This window comes from Mauremys reevesii, linkage group 13, assembly GCF_016161935.1.
Source record: "Mauremys reevesii isolate NIE-2019 linkage group 13, ASM1616193v1, whole genome shotgun sequence".
Lineage (NCBI taxonomy): Eukaryota > Metazoa > Chordata > Testudines > Geoemydidae > Mauremys > Mauremys reevesii.
In genome coordinates, this window is record NC_052635.1 from 46525601 (window position 1) to 46546351 (window position 20751).

The 20751-nt window shown below is 53.3% G+C and overlaps 1 protein-coding gene and 1 long non-coding RNA gene across 5 annotated transcripts in view; one reads left to right on the top strand and one right to left on the bottom strand.

Moving 5' to 3' along the window:
* Positions 1-3779: 3779 nt before the first annotated feature.
* On the bottom strand, positions 3780-18631 carry PSMF1 (proteasome inhibitor subunit 1). Of its 4 annotated transcripts, XM_039498958.1 has the most exons (9): positions 18524-18631; positions 17823-17869; positions 16352-16430; positions 12914-13066; positions 11883-11965; positions 10528-10722; positions 7903-7956; positions 5588-5746; positions 3780-5418 (listed from the first exon to the last, which is right to left on the bottom strand). In XM_039498958.1, exons 3-9 carry the CDS (start codon positions 16385-16387, stop codon positions 5367-5369), a joined length of 732 nt encoding a protein of 243 aa, XP_039354892.1. In that variant the 5' UTR covers positions 16388-16430; positions 17823-17869; positions 18524-18631; the 3' UTR covers positions 3780-5366. The 4 variants fall into 4 exon arrangements, with proteins under 4 accessions (XP_039354892.1, XP_039354894.1, XP_039354893.1 ...); XM_039498960.1 differs by lacking the exon at positions 17823-17869 and having other exon boundaries at positions 18524-18590; XM_039498959.1 differs by lacking the exon at positions 18524-18631 and having other exon boundaries at positions 17823-17879.
* Positions 18632-18682: 51 nt separating this feature from the next.
* The window catches only part of LOC120381055, a 34172-nt gene continuing 32103 nt past the window's right edge, over positions 18683-20751 (top strand). Inside the window, exon 1 of the long non-coding RNA XR_005587919.1 lies at positions 18683-18796. This is a non-coding gene — a long non-coding RNA (uncharacterized LOC120381055). The remainder of the gene's footprint in view (positions 18797-20751) is intronic.

Here is a 20751-nt window from a genome sequence, read left to right on the forward strand (position 1 = left end):
GCTACTAGGTGAATCCCTGGTTGGCTGCCAGCCACTTTGGACCCTACCTACTTGCCTAACTCCTGGGCCTTCTGGCCTATTTCTGTTCTTCTTATCCCAGATCCTCCTCTGCTCCACCCATGACTCAGTCTCCAGCTTGGACTCCTGCTCTGAATCCTAGCTCCAGTTTCTGGCTCCTGACTCTGACCACAGGGCATGACCGCCCTCACCTCGCTTCTCACAAAGCCCTGCAACTTCACCCAGGAATCTGAAAGTCAAGCTGGTTCTTTGCCTGTTGTGCCCCAGCCCCTGAGTGATCATAAACACAATACAGCAGAACCCCTGCTCCAGCTGCCCTGTCATTAACTCTGCCTAGTTCAGGGTTACCTTCTTATAGCAACCTCTTCCCCCCAGCGTGTCCTTCTGGGGCCAATCCCTTAGAGCCAATCAGCTGTGATTTTAGAGTGGCTCCTGCCTATTGGCTCTCCCTTTTCTCCAGCTGGTAAGAATTCTCACCTCCCATTAGCTTTTGCTTGTCTTAAATGGGAAAAGCCTGGCACATGCTCCCAACCAATGACAAGGGCTTTGGGTGCTACCTATCAGATATTGGCTCTGTTCATATCTCTGCACCAGCAACAAGTTTAAAACTGGTAAAAGGACTTTCTCCCCCTGCAGCAGCACATATAATTAATCTGTGGAACTCATTCCAGAAACTCTCCTTCAGGACAAAAGCTTTGCAGGAGTCTCAGAAAGGACTCGCCAGTTCTACAGATAATGAAGACAGGGCTTTAAAATCAGGGAGACAAACTTGAACTGGCTGAAAAATGGGGAGGAAATTGTTAAATTTGGGAAACATTTTTCCTATTATTTTTGTCAACATTTCTGAGCGTGTTGACAGGTTCTGAGCAGCTCAAATATAAATCCCTCTGCTTTGAGTCATGAGTTGCTACTCTGTGATGGGGGCCAGGAAGAAATGTCCCCCTATGAGCAGGTGATTCTATGAATTTCTAAAGTGACAAGGGGATTTAGGAACATGGGCACACACTCATTTGTGAAAATCTCCCCCTTATTATCCACACTGAGGATTTCAGAGCCAGGCTGAGGGGCTTTGTAGTACCGTGGTCTGACTCTACATTGTCACAAAACGAGGGGCCGAGTCAAACTGCCTTTTAAAATGTATCCTTTTGTCTCTTCTCCTCCAGCGTCACAGAGCCGTGCACCGGCTGGGGTTAAATACTGCAGCCAAAGGAATGTTGATACAGAGAAAAAACACCCTCTCTCACAAGAGCTCAACTGACTTTAATTGGCCTCATCAAAGCAGGGTGTATTTTTCCTCCTCCCCAAAGGTTGCCGAGCATGATTAATTCAGCCAGTAGAAAAGCAATGCCTCCTGCAGAGGAGAGCAGTGCTGATAAGGCCACTGCTTCAGAAACTGCAGGTCTAAGATGATGAGTGGGTTGAATAAAGGGGTGCAGCTAATTGACTTGCAGATCAGCTGGCTGGTATTTAAACTGCGTTCTGTAGGCGCCCGAGCACAGCGGGCACTGAGAACTGAAAGGGCACAAGACGGGGGAGTTCTGCTGTCCTAGCTGTGCGCATAGTCAAAGGGTTCGGCTTGAGATTTTTCCTATTCACAAGAGCAAAGTCTAATGCCTCCTCAGGAGCATCCACAGCACCTCCTGTGTCTACGGAAGAACCCAATGCCCTTCTGTAGTCGTATTACCCCTATTTCTCAGAGGGAGAAACTGAGGCACAGGGAGGTGAACTGACTTGCCCAAAGTCAGAGGAAATCAGTGGCAGAGACAGGTTTAAAACTGTGGCTTTCTGGCCCTCAGGTTTCTGCTCAGACTCTTTCTATAGATAACTACCCTGTCAAATATAATCTACCCCCTTTCCGCCTCACAGCCACCCACAGGGGAAAGCCAACCCCCCTCTTTGCTACCACCACTAGCCATTCTAGGGCAAATGTTTCAGCGGGGAAAGGGGTGGTGCTGGCTGGGTGGGAGCCCCTTGGGCCCAGCTGCAGCAGGGCAGGTGAGACGTGTTGGGAGAGGACGCAGAAGAGGGTTCCAGCCTGTTCTGCTCCAGTAGTCGCTGACTCAGCTGTGGCACTCAGAGGGCTAAAGGAATCCCAACAGCCCAGAGCCCTGCACAGCGGGAAAGCAAGCTGGGGTCTCGCACTGGGGACTGGGACAGGGGCTTTACTGGAGTTCTGGAGCTATTGCACACGTGAGCAGGGACTAATTCCATTGCAGGGAGGGGTCGGAACAAGCAAAGCTCAGAACACTGGCTGCTGGGGGAGCTGAGGGTGCTCAGCACCTTGCTTGATCAGGCCTTACACACACAGGAGCAGGGCATGTGCTCTCCCCACAACAGGCAGGGCAGCGGGAATCCTGCTGCCCTCTGAGGCTCAGCAGGCAAAGCAGCCTTCCTCTAGCTGCATGATAAATCTCTTAACCTGGCCTACACACACCCAGCTGTCCCTCTATTGCCAGGAGTGGCTGCTTTGGATCAGACTCTGTGTTTGAGTGGCTAATATCTCAGACCACGATGGCTGCAGGCTTCTCTGTCTCTTCTCCTGGCTATTCCGAGAGTGGGGAAACGGAGGAACATGGGGGGATTGTCAAGCTCTGACCATTTACACTGGGATCTCACCCGCACCTCTCTGTCCTGGCACCTAGGGATGATTCGTGCGGGACGCAAGCATTAAGCACCAAGCCAGCTGTTGTGCCGCAAGTGGCATTAGCCAATACAAGTGCACAGTCCTCCTAGAAAGAGACAGCAGAGGAACGCATGTTCCACTCAGGAGCCAGAACTTCCTACTGCCCCTCCCTTTGCATGTGAAAATTCAATTCAATGCCCCACGCAGCATCCATCTGCTCTACCAGCACCATTGGGAGATCAGGGAAATGCAAGAGGCAGCAGTAGCTCACAACTGGGCAGATGATTCCCCCCACCCCACGCACTCCTGTGAGGAAGGGATGGAAATGACACTTTCACTCGTCGTACTAAACTTTTCTAGGCTCTTTGAAAAGCCCCAGTTACCAACGGCAATGGCAGTCCATTGAGAAACCTGCTTCTCTCTTTATAGCTGCCTGGAACAACCACAGAGCCTCTGAAAGGGCTGAATAGTCCCAGCTCCAGAGGGGAGGGGGAGGGCATTTGAAGAATATGAAACAGCAGCACAGGTGGCGAGGGCAGGAGACAGGGAATCACTGATGCAGGAGCTGGCCACGGTGCTGAATTGAGACCGCTGGCTGATCCTCTCCAACCCATCCTCAGTTCCCAGCACAACTGCCCTGAGAGCCAGAGTGTGCTGGGACTCAGCTGTTACCATCTGCACCTGTCTGCAAGGGGGTTGAGAAGGAAACACGTGTGGGAAGGATTTATTTCCCCCCTTTTGCTTTCTCCTTTGGGACACAATTGCCTGAATATGGCACCTAGGACCCAGGAGATCCAGTGATTTTAGACCCAGTAGCCACAGGTAATGCTGATCTTTCCTTGGCTTGGGCAGTCCCCTCACACAGGCACCTTGTCTTCTAAGCCAAGTGCCCAGTGGTGCTTCCTAGGGGAGCAGGTAACAGGTGTGACTAATCTGTTTCACAGCCTGGATTTTCTACTCATAAAACATGACGTGGATCTGGCCGCAACAATCTGAAACTTCTAACCAGGAAGGGAAGTGAGAGGCTGGGGAAGCCTGAGGAAACCTTTGCTTTGTCACTGAAGCAGCAATGGAAGGACTGACATTTGGAGAAGTTGTCTTAAGTCAGAGGAGGGAGCAGACCCCAGGAAGCACAATCAGCAGTTCACCCAGTTTTTATTTTAGTTATAAGATCCTTTAAAAAAATTCAAACCAAGAAGAATCAGGAGAATCAGTGACTTAAATTTTCAAAAGTAACTAACAATGCTGGGTCCCAGCACAACGATCCTGCAACAGGGCAGGATTTTCAGACCGTGCTAGGTGCTTGCCTTCTGAAAATCAGGCCCCTCTAAGGCACCTCAGACACAGCGGCACCCCAAATCAGTAGTCACTTTGGAAAATTGACACCACTGAATTCAACTGGACAGGATCTGCAGAGGACAGGAACTATCCTGTTAACATACTAGCCTGGTGTGACTGAATTAACAAAACAAAGAACAGCCACCTGAAAAATGCCTCCCGTAAAACACAAGGGAAGTCCAAGCACAACAGCTATAAGCGACCCTCCACCCCATTCTTACATCACCCCACCCAGAAACTATAAACCACCCTGATCTCAGCTACTCCAATGTAATTGCAGCACGCAGGGACTCCACCAAAACAAATGGAGTTATTCCAGATTTGACTGAGCACGGGCAGAGAAAAAACATTCTCCAGCTTTCTGTGGGTCCCCAGCTAGTTCCCTTTGTGCGTTTGACAGCACTTGGGATACAGTCAATGCCATCTTCCCGGCGTCTGTGTAAGATTCCCCCTCAGCAATCGGGGAGAGAGACTTAGGAACAGACACGTGATCATAAGAACCACACAAACCAGCAAGGGAGATGCAGGGGCAGGATCTGAAACTAATGGTGACTTTTTTTTAATTGACTAGATTGTGTGTTGGTGTCTTTAGATCTAGGGGCCAGATGATCAGCGGATCTAACTCAATGGAGCCCCACTGGAGCCAATGCAATTAGGTCTGGCTGCACCAGCTGAGGATCTGGCCATGCTGCTCTAGAGGCAGAAATTGAAGAATTAATCCATTGCCCCACTCAGCCCTTCCTAACCCCTTATTCTACTGGCAGCTGAGGGGCGAAGGTGAGCACAGAGCAGAGGAGAAACCCCAGATGCCTTTACAAGCCCTTCCCGGCAGGCACACTGGAGCTTCCTGCATCCACACCTCAGTAACTCACTGCGCTCTAGGCCAGGCCTGTCTGAGACGTACGCGTGGCCAGATGGGAGCAAGTATGGAATGTGGGACTCTGCACCGGCAAGCTCGTCAAGACCAAGTCGTTACCAGACCGGTGGTGGCTAGCAACAACTAGCTGAGTAAATCCCAGAGCACACATCACGGCCGTCCAGAGAAGGCGATACAAGGAAAGCAAAGGAAATGACATTTTTTTCCATACAGTTCTCATAGGGCAGTTCCAGTTCTGAATAACACACCCCAAGCTGCTTTCTGTTCTTAGTGCACGGCAGTCATGTTTCAACAGGTGTTAGATTACAAACGGCTACGGATTTCCCCGGGGCATCAGGCGGAGAGACGAGATCCACACGCTGCCTTCTCTGCTGTTATACATGCAGTGAAACCTTTACAGCTGATCTGCAGTGCAGGGAAAGACTCTAGTGCCCGGGGAGAAAACTACAGCTGAAGAGAATCTTCCAAAAAGGGGAAAGGTGGGGAAAAGGCGCTTCTCTCTCAGTGAAGTCACATGAACATGTCGTCGTACCCCGGAGGGGGAAGGTGATCTGGATCTGGCCTGCAACAGGGATGGAATGTAGAGAGCAGAGTTACAGGAGGAGTCACAGAGTGAAAACTCCCCCCCACTCCCAGCAACCCAGAGAGTCGGGTGCAGTTTGCGAACAACAGGAAAACTCCAGCATGGTTACAGTCAGTAAAGCAAAGTACACACACATCCAGATACCCACCCTGCAGGACGGCCGCCCCCTGGTCCAAATGGGTCGAATCTGGCACCTGGGGGAACAGCCCCAGGAGGAAGCCTGTTTGGGAGACCTGACGATGGGTCGATAAGAGGCCTTCGAAATCTGGAGCGGAGTGGATCGGCGATCATACCGCCCCTCCGGCCCCTGGGAGGAAGAAGAAAGCAGGATGAGAGCAGGATCACAATTAGCTCTAATTGGAGATAAGACTAACCAGCTCCCGTCTGCTCTGAGCTTGGCTCACTGCTCCATGAGCAGCCCATTGTTAGATCGCCGTGTGTGACTCCGGATGGGATGGGAATGCGTGCGTACAGCGCAGCAGAATACGTGCTGGGGAGAGTAATTCAGTGAGAACAAGAGTACGCAGTTAGGTGTGAACCCGAGGCTGGGGAGGCTAGACGGGTATACGAGGACGAGACTTCACGCCTTGTCCTCATTTACAATACGGCCCCTGTGGTTTGCTCCGGCCATGTAAAGGGGCCTTAGGGTGAAAAGGAATCAGCCCCCTCTGGCCAATGCCTGGTATCACTACCCTTTGGACTCACCTACACTGGGAAATTCCGCAGTGTTAGAACACACGTGCACGAACATGATGTAAAACATGGCTTGGCACGCCATGCAGACAAGGGCTGTCGTAGTGAACACCCTGTCGGGGGCTGTGATGAATTCACCCCCGGGTGCGCACGCTGCACAGGGTGCTACGTAGTGTCAGTTAACACATGTTCTCCCGTGACGTGCACTGGGAAATGACAGGCCCCTTCGCTGTCCTTAATGCAGCCTGTCTGTTCACCCACGAAGAACTGCAAAATAGGCACCTGCAGCTTTTGCAGTCCCACTAGCCACCTACAGAGGGGGCTGAGCAACCAACAGGGGGAGGCTTAGCAGAGGGGCAGTTTCTATATTCCTCCAGCTTCTCAAAGGATTCAGGAGAAACTGTGACCCAGGCCAGCTGGGAGAATACTGGAGACAGCAGTGAGTCAGACCGCCCGCTGCTGCAGGCCTGGGCTGTTTTAGGGACTGTCAGACACCCCTGCCTTGGTTTCTTTTGCTGCTTGATTGTTATTCTTTAGGTTCATTTAGCTCTATGCTTTTGGCTGTCACTGATTAAATGCAAGATTCCACCCCACCCCGACCCCATGTTGCAAGAGTTCCCAGACCCCTTCTTTGGGATCAGTGGCCTGGAACCTTTTCCAAAGCCGTGCCTGGAAGCCATTTGCTAGACCAGTTCTGCCAGCCTCAGCTCCTTGCAGCTCTGTCATGCTGTGCACTGTCCTCATACTGTATGATCTCAGCTGGAGCCTCTGGATGCTACCACAGTAAAAATAATTAACATCAGCCACAGTAAGTGCCTTTATGGCAGCTAGCTGCTCATGGAAAGTCCCACGGATCCTACGCAGAGGTCCTGGGGCTCAAAATCTGCCTCCAGCAGGTGCCCACTTTGGATCAAGATGCTATATACATTTAAGAAAGAAATCTCTTTAGAGAGATGGGAAGGGGGGTGGCAAGGACCCGTCCTGATTTCCCTTTCCCTGTGGTATGCAGGGCTGCTTTCCAGCCACCCTCTTAGCCCTCCGCTGCAAGCTCCTCTTTCCAGCCTCCAAGGAACATTTCCAGAAGATCCCTTTCTAGCCAACCCTTGCAGAACAAAGCCCTCCAAGGAGAAACAAATCTGATCCTGATCAGCCAGAGGCTCCAAATGGCAGGATTTCCAGGACTCCATAATGAGCTGGGTAGTGTTCCCATGGACTGGTTTTACTTTGGTTACATTGTTCTTTTACTGGAATGGAAAATGATGGGTCAAGTTACCCCCCTTCCTCCCCAAATGGAGCTGGAGCCCCAGAGCAGAAGCAAGGCACCCTGCAGCATCCCTCCCTCTGGCTCCCATCTCCTCGGGCAGCAGTCTCTCGTCTCTGCTCTTGGGTACGTCAGAAGAGCCCTGCAGATCCAGAGGGGGCTGGAGAATCCGCGGGCTAGACAAAGCAACATTTTAAATTGGAGGCTTAAATTCACTTAATGATGTCTTTAGCTTTGATTTACAGGAGGAATTACTGCATGTTAAATGAATACCAGCTGATTATTAAACAGACACAGATTCCAACCAATCAACTATGTGAGAGACAGGATCTTAGTACAATATTAAAACCATATTTCAGTTTAGAACCAGCTCTTGGTCCCTGGGCAGTTCACACACAATAAGTGTTTTATTGAAGTCCTTGTTGGAGACACTTCACTGAATGCACCAGTGAGGCCAATCCGAGTTATTTCAGTCACTCCCCACACGATCCTCTCTCGGGGATACTCACCCAAAGGGGTCCAGGTCCTCTCCACCCACAGCAAAGGGGTCCCGGGGATCAGGCCTGAAACACAAGACACAATTACCCCAGTGAGAGGTGTAAATTTCCTCAGGTCATGCCCTACGGCAGGTGGGTATGGGGTATGAAAGAGAGTGCACAGGGGGCAGGCAAGATTGAGAGCCCAGGCAGATGACATGCATCCGACGAAGTGGGCATCCACCCACGAAAGCTCATGCTCCAATATGTCTGTTAGTCTATAAGGTGCCACAGGACTCTTTGCTGCTTTTACAGGCAGATGAGTGTGCCTGTGTGACCAGCAGAGCGGGCCACTGGAGAAGGCGGCTGTGCTCAGGGGCGATTCTCTGCTGTAGTCGGGTCTCTGTATTTTAGTCCACGTTACAGATGCCAGGAACAATCGAGCAACCTCGCTGTGCAGACTGGTGTTACCAGAATGTCACCAGGGCAGGTGTGTCCAGTGTGCCGCTAATGGTGTTTTGTGAGGTGGCCTGCAGGTTTAATTGGTGCCGACGTGGGACTGTGGGAGACTACAGGTGGCAGCACACATCGCCCCACCTGAGCCCAGCAGCCTGGTATGCAGGACTCCACAGTTACCACCTCCCCGTGCTAGAGGGTGCATGTGGCTGCCATCTGCTCCACTTTATGGAAAGGCAGCTGCAGGCCTGGAGCTCCCGGCAAATTGCTAACATGGCCCTGGGCAGAGCCTGAGAGGGGCCAAGCCAGCCCATCAGTACAGGGACAGGCTCCCAAACCACAGCCCAGCCAGCGAGCCGACAGACTGACACTGAAACCCAGCTCCCACGAGCGTGAGAGGAGGGCAGGGTGTGGGGGCCTGGTAGGGAACGCGACGGTGCCCAGCGGGAGCACAGACCCAGCTTTCAACACTCACTCGATGCCTTTTGTTTCTGGTGTTCGTGACGAGGGTTTTACAACTGCACGCTGCACCCCCCGCCTGCTCCAAGGCAAGCCAGCCATTGGCAGCCATTGTCTCGGCCCCCCCCCGCCCCCCAACAGCCCCAGAACTGCAGAACCTGGGGCATCACAGAGGCTTGATGAACACCAGCAGTGTGAAAGGAACCGGGGTAAGATGCTACGGACTGTCCCTCTGATCTCTTGAGGGACCAGCTCTGCATGGGCTACCACAGGGACAGCGGGGAGTGGGGACGGCGCTCTGGATGGCCACAGCAGGCTCTAATTTCCTACCTGGCACTTGATTAAAGGGGAGTGCGGGGGAGGAGAGAGAATAAAGAGCTCTGCCCCTCTGCTATCCCAGGGAAAGAGATTATCAGGGTGCAGGAGCCCAGACTGATCCCTCGCATTGGGGGCGGGGAGCTGGCAGTGTGACTGCAGCGTCATGATTTTCCATCCGGGATGTTGTGCTCACAAGCTGGTCCGAAGGAAGATCATTGAGAAGGGAAGCAAACTTAAAAGGCTTTTCCTCTCCCTTCCATAAGCCACCTGCACCTGCACAGCTGCAGCTCAGCCCCTGGCAGCGTTGGAGGCACTGCTGGGCAAACGGCCCCTGGACGAACTGCTCTCTCTGCCACAGCCAGCCAGGGTCCCCGTTCTAACTCCCACCCCCAGCCCCCACCAGATCCCAGCCCCCTCTGGGGATCAAAGGGAGCTCTGCCATCTGCCCTCCCCTCTTCAGTCACAAAGCACTAGGCTGTGCAACCCTCAAGCCCACTGGCCAGCACTGCCACAAGCCATCCTGCCGGACTCAGCAGCCTGAACTGACCGCCCATCCCTAGCATAGACGTGGCCAGCTCTCCCATCGCTGAGCCATCAGCCAGCTAATGGGGCCTTCCTCTCCCCATGGCAGCCCCGTGTCCCACCAGCCCTGCACACCCAGCCCCCCTAGGCAGGGCAGACCTCAGAGACTGGCCCGCTTCCTTCCCTGTCCTGTGCCCTCCTGACACTGGCTGCAGCTTGGACATTCCTGACAGATCATGTGGCATGGGGCAGATTTCAGCCTGTGTCTGGGCCAGACCATTAATCCCTTCCTGCCCTGGTCCAACATGGGGTTTGCACACTCTACCTCAAGCTGCCATCCTGACTCTCAGGGATGGGAGGGGAAGGGGCCCCCTGAACCCCTAGGCAAGGGGGCAAGGCCATGGCACAGGGGCAGAGCGACACAGGTGCCTTATCCAGGTTGGGGGGGTGGGATGTTACCTCACTCTTCTCCCAGGTGGCCAACTCTGGCAGCGTTTCACCCAAAACACAGGGTGGGGTCCCAAGCTCCAGACAAGACCTCCCACTGGAGGGCCAGCTTAGAGGGAAGCCCCATGCCAACAGCCTCCGAGGGTCGGGATCAGCCCATGGGTGAACCAGAAGCATGGGATTTATAAGCAGGGCTGACGGGGTGCCAGGACATGGGCTGTTTTAAAGAATCCCCCTCCTACGTCGCTTGGATCCCCCCAAGTACTAAATGTGCAACACAGAGCTAGACCGTGCACTGGTGCCCATGAGGACACGTCTGTGACAGAGGCTGGTGTGGGTGGGTGCGGGAAGGAGCCATGAAGGGCCGGATGCTCTGTCACTGCTTTCCTGCCACCTGCCTCATTTGAAAGAAGTGCAGGCTATGCGGCCCCATCCCCTCGCCAGCATCTCACTCACCAGGATGGCTGCCGGCCACCCAGAGGCTGCCAGGGAGGAATCCTCAAGGGGTCATAATCCTCAGTGGAGGCAGGCGGGACTGTCTTCTCGGGCTTGGCCTCCTTTTTGGGGTCACCCTTCTCTTTGGGAGCCTGCAACGGAGAGATGATGCCTGTGACAACCCTGGTCTGCAGCTCCTCAATGTTCTTGTACACCCTGCAAGGGCGAGAGGGAGAGTCAAGGCTGACAACTAGACAACAGACAGCACCTAACAGGGCCCTGCTAGGAAGGGTTTGGTGGGAAAGGCCCTAATACAATGGTGCAATGGGCCCCCAATATGACACACACACTCACAGAACTGTCCTTTCCAACTCCCCAGCAGTACCCAGGGCACGTTCATCCCGCGTCCCCGGCCAGGCTGCCTGCAGATGTCAGAGTGGGAGAGGGAACCCGGTGGATTTTGGCTTGTTTCTTGTTTGGAATTGCTGGCTGGTGTCCAAGCCGTCTAAGATTTCCTTATCTGCAAACAGAGGGGCTGGCTGCAGCACAAACTGGGCTTTCAGGAGCTCTGGTAAAACTGAAGTTAAAAGTGCCGAAATGGAACAATTTCAAGACCCACGGCACTGGCATTTGCTGACATCCCAGGTGAGATGCAGCATTCAGGCATTAAGCAGAGAGCAGCTGGGCAAGTCTCATCTTCACCCAGCTTTGCAGCAGAGTTGATGGAGGCAGGAGGGAATCACCAAATTTGGAGGTGGGAGGGGAATCCCTATCAGATAATACAGCCCACCCCTGCTGATGCAGCATTGCTCCCTACAACACACATCGGATGCTCTGTCCAGTCTTGTGTCCAATGCCACGGCGCGTCCACTCCCTCAGGAGACTATTCCACAGTCTAAGTGCTCTCAAGGTCAGACTCTCCCCACGGTTACACACGGAATGCTGCATGCAAACATCTAAGGAAGTACAATCACTTTCCCCACGGCAAGTCGGTAGCATAGGTCTGTACTGTGGTGGATTCAGGCTGCAAGTTCCTTGGAGGCAGGGTCTGGGCTCTCATGCAGGGAACACATGACGGCCAGCGCTCTGGAAATAAAGTTACAGAGCTCTCCAGAGGCTCAGCCGGGATCAGAACTCCCAAAGCAGCGAGCTCCCAGGCCTGTGCTCTGATCCAGCTTTTCCCCCAGCCTGAGCTTGGGGTGCCATCTGGGAACGGAGGAGGAGGAGAACATGTGGGGGGTATTGAAGCTTTATCTGCAAAGAGCCCCTCAGGTTCCTCCTAACGCACCCTCTCCTCCCCCACCCCAATCTTCGCCTGCCTCCCCTCCCCGCAGGCTCAAACACTGGTGTGGAGAATCTCCATGAAACGCAGTTACCTGTGGAAATCAGCCAAGTGCTCCGGGTCGATGTAATCTGCCACTGTCAAGGTCAAATCAGCCACCTGCTTTGAGCTGCAATCCTGGGGAAGGACAAACAAAATGCTGCTCCAGCAGCCGAGCTCATGTGGGGGGGTGGGGGGGAAAGGAGCAGACAGCTGCAAAACAGGTGGGGGGGGGGGCGGATGGGGAAATCTGAGGCAGGGGCAATCACTGGAGTTTGCTCCTCTGCTGGCACTTGTCAGTGCAGGATCCATATGTCTGGATTCCCAGATGTCTAAACCCAAGTGCAACCAACTTGCAGTGGCTTGAGAAGGCTCTTTCCCAGCTCGGGCTGCAGAGGGTTAGACAGGTACTGAGCCGGTGTTCAATCAGGTGGAGAGGTGTCATTACACAGGGGATGGGGGTGACAGAGCAGGCAGCCTGGCAACAAGGATCCGGAATTCCACAAGACGCACAAAGGCTGCAACTCATCCACCGGCGTGGGCCGAGCAGTAACGACGTCACAGCTTCAACCGAATGGATGTTTGACCTTAGCTTCCTGCTTCACACTGGACACTACACTTCCAGGGCCAGGTCCTCGGCTGGGGGAAAAAGACACTGCTCCATGGCAGGCCATAAGTGACACTGATTTACACCGGCGGGGAACTCTACATGACTCCACAAGCACACAGCATTCTGCATGCTTTTGAGGACGTTACGTGCCAAGCTCCGCCCTGACGTGTATCCTGAGCGCCTCCCTGATGTCAGTGATGCCGAATTGCATGGAGCCAGCACAGAACCTGGGCCACACTGGTCCCCCTCCCCTCTTTAGCTGGCTGGGTTTCTTGTTGAGCACTTCCCACTCAATAGGAGCCAAGGGCTTTGGGGGACACAGGAGGGCAGGAAAATGGATGCTCAAGTGAGTAACAGCTCTTATTCTTTGCCTCTCCTCCCTTACAGGGGTGGCACTGACTCCCCACCTCCTGGGGAGCTGAGACTCCCTGCAGGTACTGATCCTTACATAGCACCCGGCCAGCTGGGAGCCTCACCATGACGTTGAGAATCATGCTGGTGTCCACCATGATCGCCTTCAGCAGGAGCTCGTGGCGGTCGTCCATGGACTTGTATCGCAGCGTGTACAGGTCCTTGTCGGCATTCCACCCGGCCGGCAGCAGCTCCGACTTCCTTTCATTGGGACCCGGCTGCACAAAGGCATCAGAGAGAACAAGCTGGAGTCCCAGCTGATACCAACGGGACAGCAGGAACAGATCCCGGCTGGACACAGGAATCTGGGAGGAGGTTTAAATCTCCCAAAGGGATTGCATCGTTGTCTGCACAGTTCCGATTGCGGGATCAGGGCCCCTGGTTCCACTGTACAGGACGCAGCCTACTATGCAGGGCAACCTGAATTACTACCACAAAAAATGCTGCAAACAAACCTCTCCCAAAAAACAATGAGGAGTCCGGTGGCATCTTAAAAACTAACAGATTTATTTGGGCATAAACTTTTGTGGGTAAAAAACCCTCACTTCTTCAGATGCATGGAGTGAAAGTTACAGATGCAGGCATTAGATAATGATACATGAAGAGAAGGCAGTTACCATATAAGTGGAGAACCAGTGTTGACAGGGCCAATTCGATCAGGGTGGATGTGGTCCACTCCCAATAATAGATGAGGAGGTGTCAATTCCAGGAGAGGCAAAGCTACTTCTGTAATGAGCCTGCCACTCCCAGTCTCTATTCAAGCCCAAATTAATGGTGTTAAATTTGCAAATGAATTTTAGTTCTGCTGTTTCTCTTTGAAGTCTGTTTCTGAAGTTTTTTTGTTCAAGAATAGTGACTTGTAAATCTGTTATAGAATGTCCAGGGAGATTGAAGTGTTCACCTACTGGCTTTTGTATGTTACCATTCCTGATGTCCGATTTGTGTCCATTTATTCTTTTACGTAGGGACTGTCCGGTTTGGCCAATGTACATGGCAGAGGGGCATCAGGCCCTGTCAACACTGGTTCTCCACTTGTGAGGTAACTCCCTTCTCTTCATGTGTCAGTATATAATGCCTGCATCTGTAACTTTCACACCATGCATCTGAAGAAGTGGGTTTTTTACCCACGAAAGCTTATGCCCAAATAAATCTGTCAGTCTTTAAGATGCCACCGGACTCCTCGTTGTTTTTGTGGATACAGACAAACACGGCTCCCCCCGATACTTGAAACCTCTTCCAGGTCATGAGCAAACTAGAGAGACCCCCAGATCAGGGTATTTTCTGACATTAGCACTTGATGGCTGTAAATGTGACTTCCTTCTAAAGGCCCCCAGGCCAAAACCTTCTTTGCCAGCTAACAGCCAAGATCCTTTCCTTCTAGAGGGCACACATAAGGTGAATGTAACCCATCACAGCTCTCTTGGAACCCACTCCTGTCCACACTTGCTGCCGGATGTAATGCTTACTGCTGTGAGTAACCCCCAGCTACGTCTACACTGCACAAACCAGGTGTGTTCTTACATCGAGATGGATAACTCACTAGAACACTGTAGTGGAGTCAAGGCACTGCAGTCTTCACCTCAGCGCAGCTAACTGAGGTAAGCCCCAGGCAGGGATAAGGTATAGACTGGACAAGGTACACAGGGGTAAGAACTACCCGTACTTTGTCTGCGCTAGGATCTCACATCAAGGCAGCTATCTCGATGTAAAAACACACCTATGTTTTTTCAGGGAAGACCCAGCTCCCTAGGCTTGGCTGAGTCTGCAGGATTGGGCCCTGCAAGCTGATCCACATGGGCTGACCTCTGTCTGCAACGGCGCTCCAGCCCGGTGCAGGGGGTCCACCTGCGCCCATCAGCATGGAGCATCAGAGAGACTCATCTGCTCCCAAGTGTAAGGAAAAGAACTTTCCCATCCCTAAGGTTGATGTGGGCTCAATATGGTTGTTATGGTTTGTCTTTGTCTATCTGAGAGCAAAGGAATCTTTTAAAGGTGAAATGTTATAAACAAACGACTGGCATTCTTAACAAAACCAGTGTTTGTAAAGCCCCACGTAGAGAGGAAAGAACTGGAAAAGCCTGCGACTGCAACACCCTCATCTTCCCTGTCAGTGGATTTGGTCTCAAATTTTGGTTTTGTAGAACTAAACTTCCACGCGGGAGCAATGAGTCTGAGCTTTGAAACAGGGATAGTTTGGTGGGAGCAGGTTATTTGTGTCTCACCAGACGTCACCCTGGGGCTGGTAGGGACCACACCGAGAGCAAAAGCCAGGGAAACAAAAGTGAAACTACGCAGGGTATTAGCACGGCCCGAGTCCCCAGCGACCAGGCGCACAAACAGTGCGCAGTGCCCGGGCCTCATCCTGCCGGGGCTCGGCCGCGCGTGGCAGCACCGGGGCCCTGGGCTGTTGGGGGTCGGGGGCAGGCGGCGTCTTTGTCTTCTCTCTCCCCCCGGGGTGACTGGGCCCCGACACCGGGCAGCGGTTTTCCCCTCCCCCTGACAGCGCAGCTCCCAAAGGCGCCCGTGGGCGCTGGTCACACAACGCCCCCCCCCCCCTCGGGCTAGTGCTCGGGGGGCCGGGCCGGGCCGGGCCCGGGGAGCCCCGCAACCCCCCGTGCAGGGCCGGGCCGGGCCAGGGCCCCTCACCTGGTCCCCGGTGCCCAGCGCGCGGTACTGGTGCGTGACCAGCTGCCAGTGCACGAAGCAGAGCAGCGAGTCCTGCGGGCGGGAGAGGCCGGGCGCCTGCGAGGCGTAGAGCAGCTCCAGGCCGGCCATGGTGCGCGGCGGGGTCCGGCAGCCGGGGCGGGGAGGGGGAGGGGCAGGGGCAGCGCAGCGCCCGGCGGGCCCCGCTGGAAACACGCGGCGAGGCGCTCGGGTTCCGCTGCAAGAGAGGCGGGGCGGGGCGCGGCTGCCTCCCGGGCCCGGGCCAGACACAACCCGGGGCTGCCCGAGCACATGGGCTGGGCCGGAGCTACCCGCCGCAGCCCCCGGGCTGCCGCAGAGCTCGCTAGAGCAGCGACTGGCAGCTTCCCTGGGGTCCCGTCCCGCTCCCCTCCCCGGGGTCCTGCCCCCCTCCCCGGAGTCCTGTCCTGTCCTGTCCTGTCCCCCTCCCCGGGGCCTCATCCCCCGCCCATCTCCCTCTCCAGAGTCCTGTCCTGTCCGCCTCCCTGGGGTCCCGTCCCCCTACCCGGGGTCCTGTCCCCCTCTCCAGAGTCCTGTCCTGTCCCCCTACCTGGAGTCCTGTACCCCTCCCATCTCGCACCCCGGCGTCCTGTCCCGTCCCCCTACCCGGAGATTCGCTCCCCTCCCCGGGGTCCTGTCCTGTCCCCATCCCCGGGGCCCTGTCTCCCTCCCTGGGGTCCTGTCCCATCCCCCTCCCCAGAGTCCTATCCCCATCCCTGGAGTCCCGTCCCCCTCCCATCTCCCTCCCCGGGGTCCTGTCCTGTCCCCCTGTCCCGCTCCCCAGAGTCCCCCCCCCAAGTCTCACCTCACGTAGAAACTACCTGCTTACAAAACCAGACACAAACATACAGCTGCATCACAGTAGTGCTGAACGATGGCCGACTGTCTCATGGTTACCATCTAATGATAAAATAAATCAAAGTTGGAGTATAAATATTGTGCCTACATTTCCATATGTAATACATGGAGCCCTATAAACAAGTCATTGTCTGTATGAAATTTTAGTTTGTACTAACTTGGTTAGTGCTTTTTCTGTAGCCTGTTGTAAAAGTAGGCAAATTTCTAGATGAGGTGAGGTACCCCCTGAAAGACCACTGTGTACCCCCAGGGGTTCACTTCCCCTGGCTGAGAAGCACTGGACTAGAGAGGTGCATCCCTGCTCTGCATTCCGGGGCAGGGGGGAGGCTTCAAATGTGATAGGAGGGTTCCGCTCTCTCCAATTCTAGATGGTTTGCACCCTGTGGCTCCTCCAGCCCCCAGTCAGGCTGCTGGGAGCTCTCCATCGGAGCCAGATAAGTGACCAGAGACTTTCTACAGCATCAAAATACATGACTGTGAGTTACCCTGGTGTCCCTAGCCTCTATTTGCCAGAAGCTGGGAATGAGCGACGGGATGGATCACTTGATGATTACCTATCGGGGGGTAGCCATGTAGTAGTCTAGCCAAAAAACAAGGATTCCAGTGGTGGCACTTTAGAGACACACATTTTTTTTTTGCATATTTTCATGGTAAAAAAAAATTTCTTCAGATGACATCTGAAGAAGTGAGGTTTTTTACCCACGAAAGCTTATGCCCAAATAAATCTTAGTCTTTAAAGTGCCACTGGACTCCCTGTTGTTTTTGTTGATGATTCCCTGTTCCGTTCTTTCCCTCTGGGGCACCTGGCATTGGCCACTGTCGGAAGACAGGACACTGGGCTAGATGGATCCTTGGTCTGACCCAGTCGGGCCATTCTTATGCTCTTATGTTTCCCCTGAGATATATTTTCAGGCTGTTTTTAGTCTGGGGACTGAGGTTTAATGACAAGGTAAAAAACAAAAAAAGTCTCCAACATCATTTTGGTTTAATAACATTTGGGACGTTTGGCACTGGAGAAAACTCAATTATAGATGAAAAAGTTGGAAAGTATCTTGCAATCTGGTTGCACTTTATTCATGGGGAAAAAAACAGAAACTTCAGTTGTCTGTCAGACAAGCTCCTGGAGTTAGTTTGACTTGTTATGGGTTTTTAACTAATTCCTGACAAATAGCTATCAGTTTAATAGGTCCTGTTGTGCTCATTTGAGCCCTGATCCTGCAAACACTTCACAGAACAAGTGTCAAGTGAAGCTCATGCATAAGTGTTTGCAGGATCTTGGCCTTAGTACTGACATTTCCAATTGTGCTCAGTATTGATGTGGAGAATAATACCCACTAACAATTCATAATAACCACAAACAAAACACTTACGTCTTTATGCAGAGTGAATTATTCAGGGAATTTTCTGCCAGGTGACAGAACTACAAAAACCCACCTTTCATTCATGGTGCTCTGATGCCAGGCTAGCAGGAGTGAGTGATCCTGTCAATCAGAAAGTATCTTAGAGAGACAAGGTGGGTGAGGTAATATCTGTTATTGGACCAACTTCTGGTGCTGTGTATCTGGGAGCAGGGGAGGGGTCTTTTCAGGAAGAAGTGGCTATCTTACAATAGCTAACTAGCAGATAACACTAGTCAGATTAATTTCTTAGGCCCTGCTGCTGCAAACACTTGCGGGGGTGTTTAGAAATAAGCACCGACATACGTGTGAACAAGACCAGGGCCTTACTACTCAAGTGTACCCAGATTATATCCCACCTAATTGGACAGATAGTTTCACAAGCACTTGTGACCATGCTGGAGCCCAGCAAGCAGGGGCGGTGGGCGGATTTTATTGTAGGTATGTAATTAATTACCAAGAGGTAACCATTAAGTAAGCATATACATTCAATCCCATTGGGAAGCTCTGTCTCCAATACAAGCCCCTTTGAGCTGAGATTGGAGCGAAAGGCAGAGCCCTGGAATTGATGCTGGCCTCCCTTCAGTGCCAGTCCAGATGAACGCCTTTGAAATCAGTGAAGTTGCTTGGGTGGAAAATTGTCGCGACTGAGAGCAGAATCAGGCCCTCTTTGTATTAAGAATAACGGGTCCCCAGGTGAATTCAGCGGGGACTTGGTCTGCCGTGTGTGTTACCCACCTTTCCAGCTGTACTCCACCACTTCTGAAATGAGCCAATTCAGCCCTGCACAGGTTATATAGAGGGGAGGTGATGTGAGGTCAGCTGATTTGGGTTCTGCCGCTTTATTGCCCTGAGGTTGCCGAGTGATGATGTTTCTAGTGTTCTGAGTTCCAGGTTCTGAGCTGTGCCGGGGTATGGAGACTGGGGCAGAGAGCGTTCTCCTCTGCTGAATGGAAATGCCCCTGACCTTACTGTTAAGTGAATTGTCTCGTTAGACTGACCTCACACTTGGTAAGGCAACTCCCATCCTTTCATGTATTTATACCTGCTCCTGTATTTTCCACTCCATGCATCTGATGAAGTGGGTTTTAGCCCAGGAAAGCTTATGCCCAAATAAACGTGTTAGTCTCTAAGGTGCCACAAGGACTCCTCGTTGTTTTTGCTGATACAGACTAACACAGCTGCTACTCTGAAACCTGACCTTACAAGGAGGCTACTGTTGTCTCCAGAACAGGTCAGACCAGAGGAACAGGAAGCCAATGATCAGGGCCACAACACTCCAGTCTGAGGGTATGTCTACACGGCAATCAAAGGTGTGATTGCAGGCCAGCACAGCTAAAAATAGCAGTGAAGATGAGGCAGGATGGATTTCAGTGCAGGCTGTCCAGGTACGACCAGGGACCCAGGGCACGTACTTGCATTGCTAGCCTGCGCTGAAGCCCCAGGCTTCTGTATCTTCACTGCTACTTTCAGCCATGCGAGCTAGGTGAAAGCGAGTGCAGGAAGGCATACTGGAGCGGCAATAACGCAGTGGAGACGACCCCGGGATTTTCCTGGGAGCAGAAATATTATCCCACGTGAAGGAAACTCTGGAAAGGGCCTTTCCTGAAATAAATAAAATCCCACCTGCTGCCTCTGTGTCACACAGTGGGGTCATGGGGAGAGGGGGACTGGGCACGAAATGGGGTTTTGTACCCTTATTGGCCCATTCCTGTGTCCTAGATTCATGTGAAACAGGGCAGAGCCCTCCTCCGGTTAGTAACTTCCAGGCCCCGCTCTCGACCTGCGATGGCTCCAGGAACTAAAAGCGCACACTAGAGGGCCCTCTGTCTCTTTCAATAGAACCCCAGGACTGATCCCAGAGGTGAGTCTCCATTTCAAGGCTGCAAGAAGCTGGTACTCCCAAGGAGAGGCGTTCCTGACTCCTCCACAGGGGGAACCCCAGACCTGCATCAGACGCAGAAAGGCCGGGGGCGCCCCCTCTTCAGCCCCACAACTCCCTCCCCCGTTGTAGAGGGAGAAGGGGTAGCAGTTTGAGAGACAGAACTAGAGGTGGGTCCCACAAAGATCAGGTTCCTCACCCAAACTGCCCCAGATGTGGGAGTGTTTGGGGGCAGGACTCTGGTTCAGGTCCATCCCTGTAGGATACACCTGCTTTGCCGTAATAGCCCCCAACTTCTTCTCAGCCTGCTTTGCACACAAGCCTCGCAGCGCCCCGGGAAGCAGGCACCACACCAATTTCGTAGGTGAGTAGACTGAAGCACAGAGACATCGAGGGATTTGGTCCTGGTCGCACAGTGTGTGGGTCGGTGGCAGAACCCAGGAGTCCCGTGGGAGCAGGACAATCAGACTGTAATAGGGATGAGGCTCAGGCTCAATCTCTTTTGTGAAAGGAAGTCAGCCTGCCTGCGAAGAAGGCCCCAGTGGTGGGCCAGGAGAACTCTAAGGCGGGTGAAGGTCTGTACAGTAATTAACGAATGTGTGTACAGTTGTTTTGAAGGGGAGTGAGGTACAACAGAGAGAGCTCCGAGAGGATCTCGGGGGGTCTCCCTCTGCCAGCAGGGGGGAGAAAACTCCCAAATAAAACAAAAAACCTACTGAAACAAGCCACTCTACTGCACCCGATTCCCCCCTGGGCAGAGGACACGGGACAGATGTGGAGTCACGTTGCTTGATGTGCTATGGGAAGGTGCTCAGATACTACAGCGATGAGGGTGGTAAAAGAACCTAGGCAGACTAGACTAGACTAGGCTGGGCGCTGGCTGATCCGGCACCAGCGCTAAGACAGAGGCAGAAGGAGCAGGCGTTTGCAAAGCAGAGGGGCACCTGGTTGGGGCTGGGGAAGGGTGTTCACTCATCCGCTTGGTGTCCCACTGAGTCACTGCACACAAGGGCCTCTGTCAACAACGGGTGGGAACCAGGCACATGGAGGGAGCCCAGCTCTGCTGAAACCTCAGACATCACTC

Excerpts from the sequence above, each read along its gene's own strand:
- PSMF1 (XM_039498957.1), bottom strand. The coding sequence starts at position 15,623 with ATGGCCGGCCTGGAGCTGCTCTACGCCTCGCAGGCGCCCGGCCTCTCC. Across the intron at positions 13,067-15,494 it reads CGCTGGGCACCGGGGACCAG|CCGGGTCCCAATGAAAGGAA; the intron begins GTGAGGGGCCCT and ends GCCTTTGTGCAG. Across the intron at positions 10,723-11,882 it reads CACTTGGCTGATTTCCACAG|GGTGTACAAGAACATTGAGG; the intron begins GTAACTGCGTTT and ends TCGCCCTTGCAG.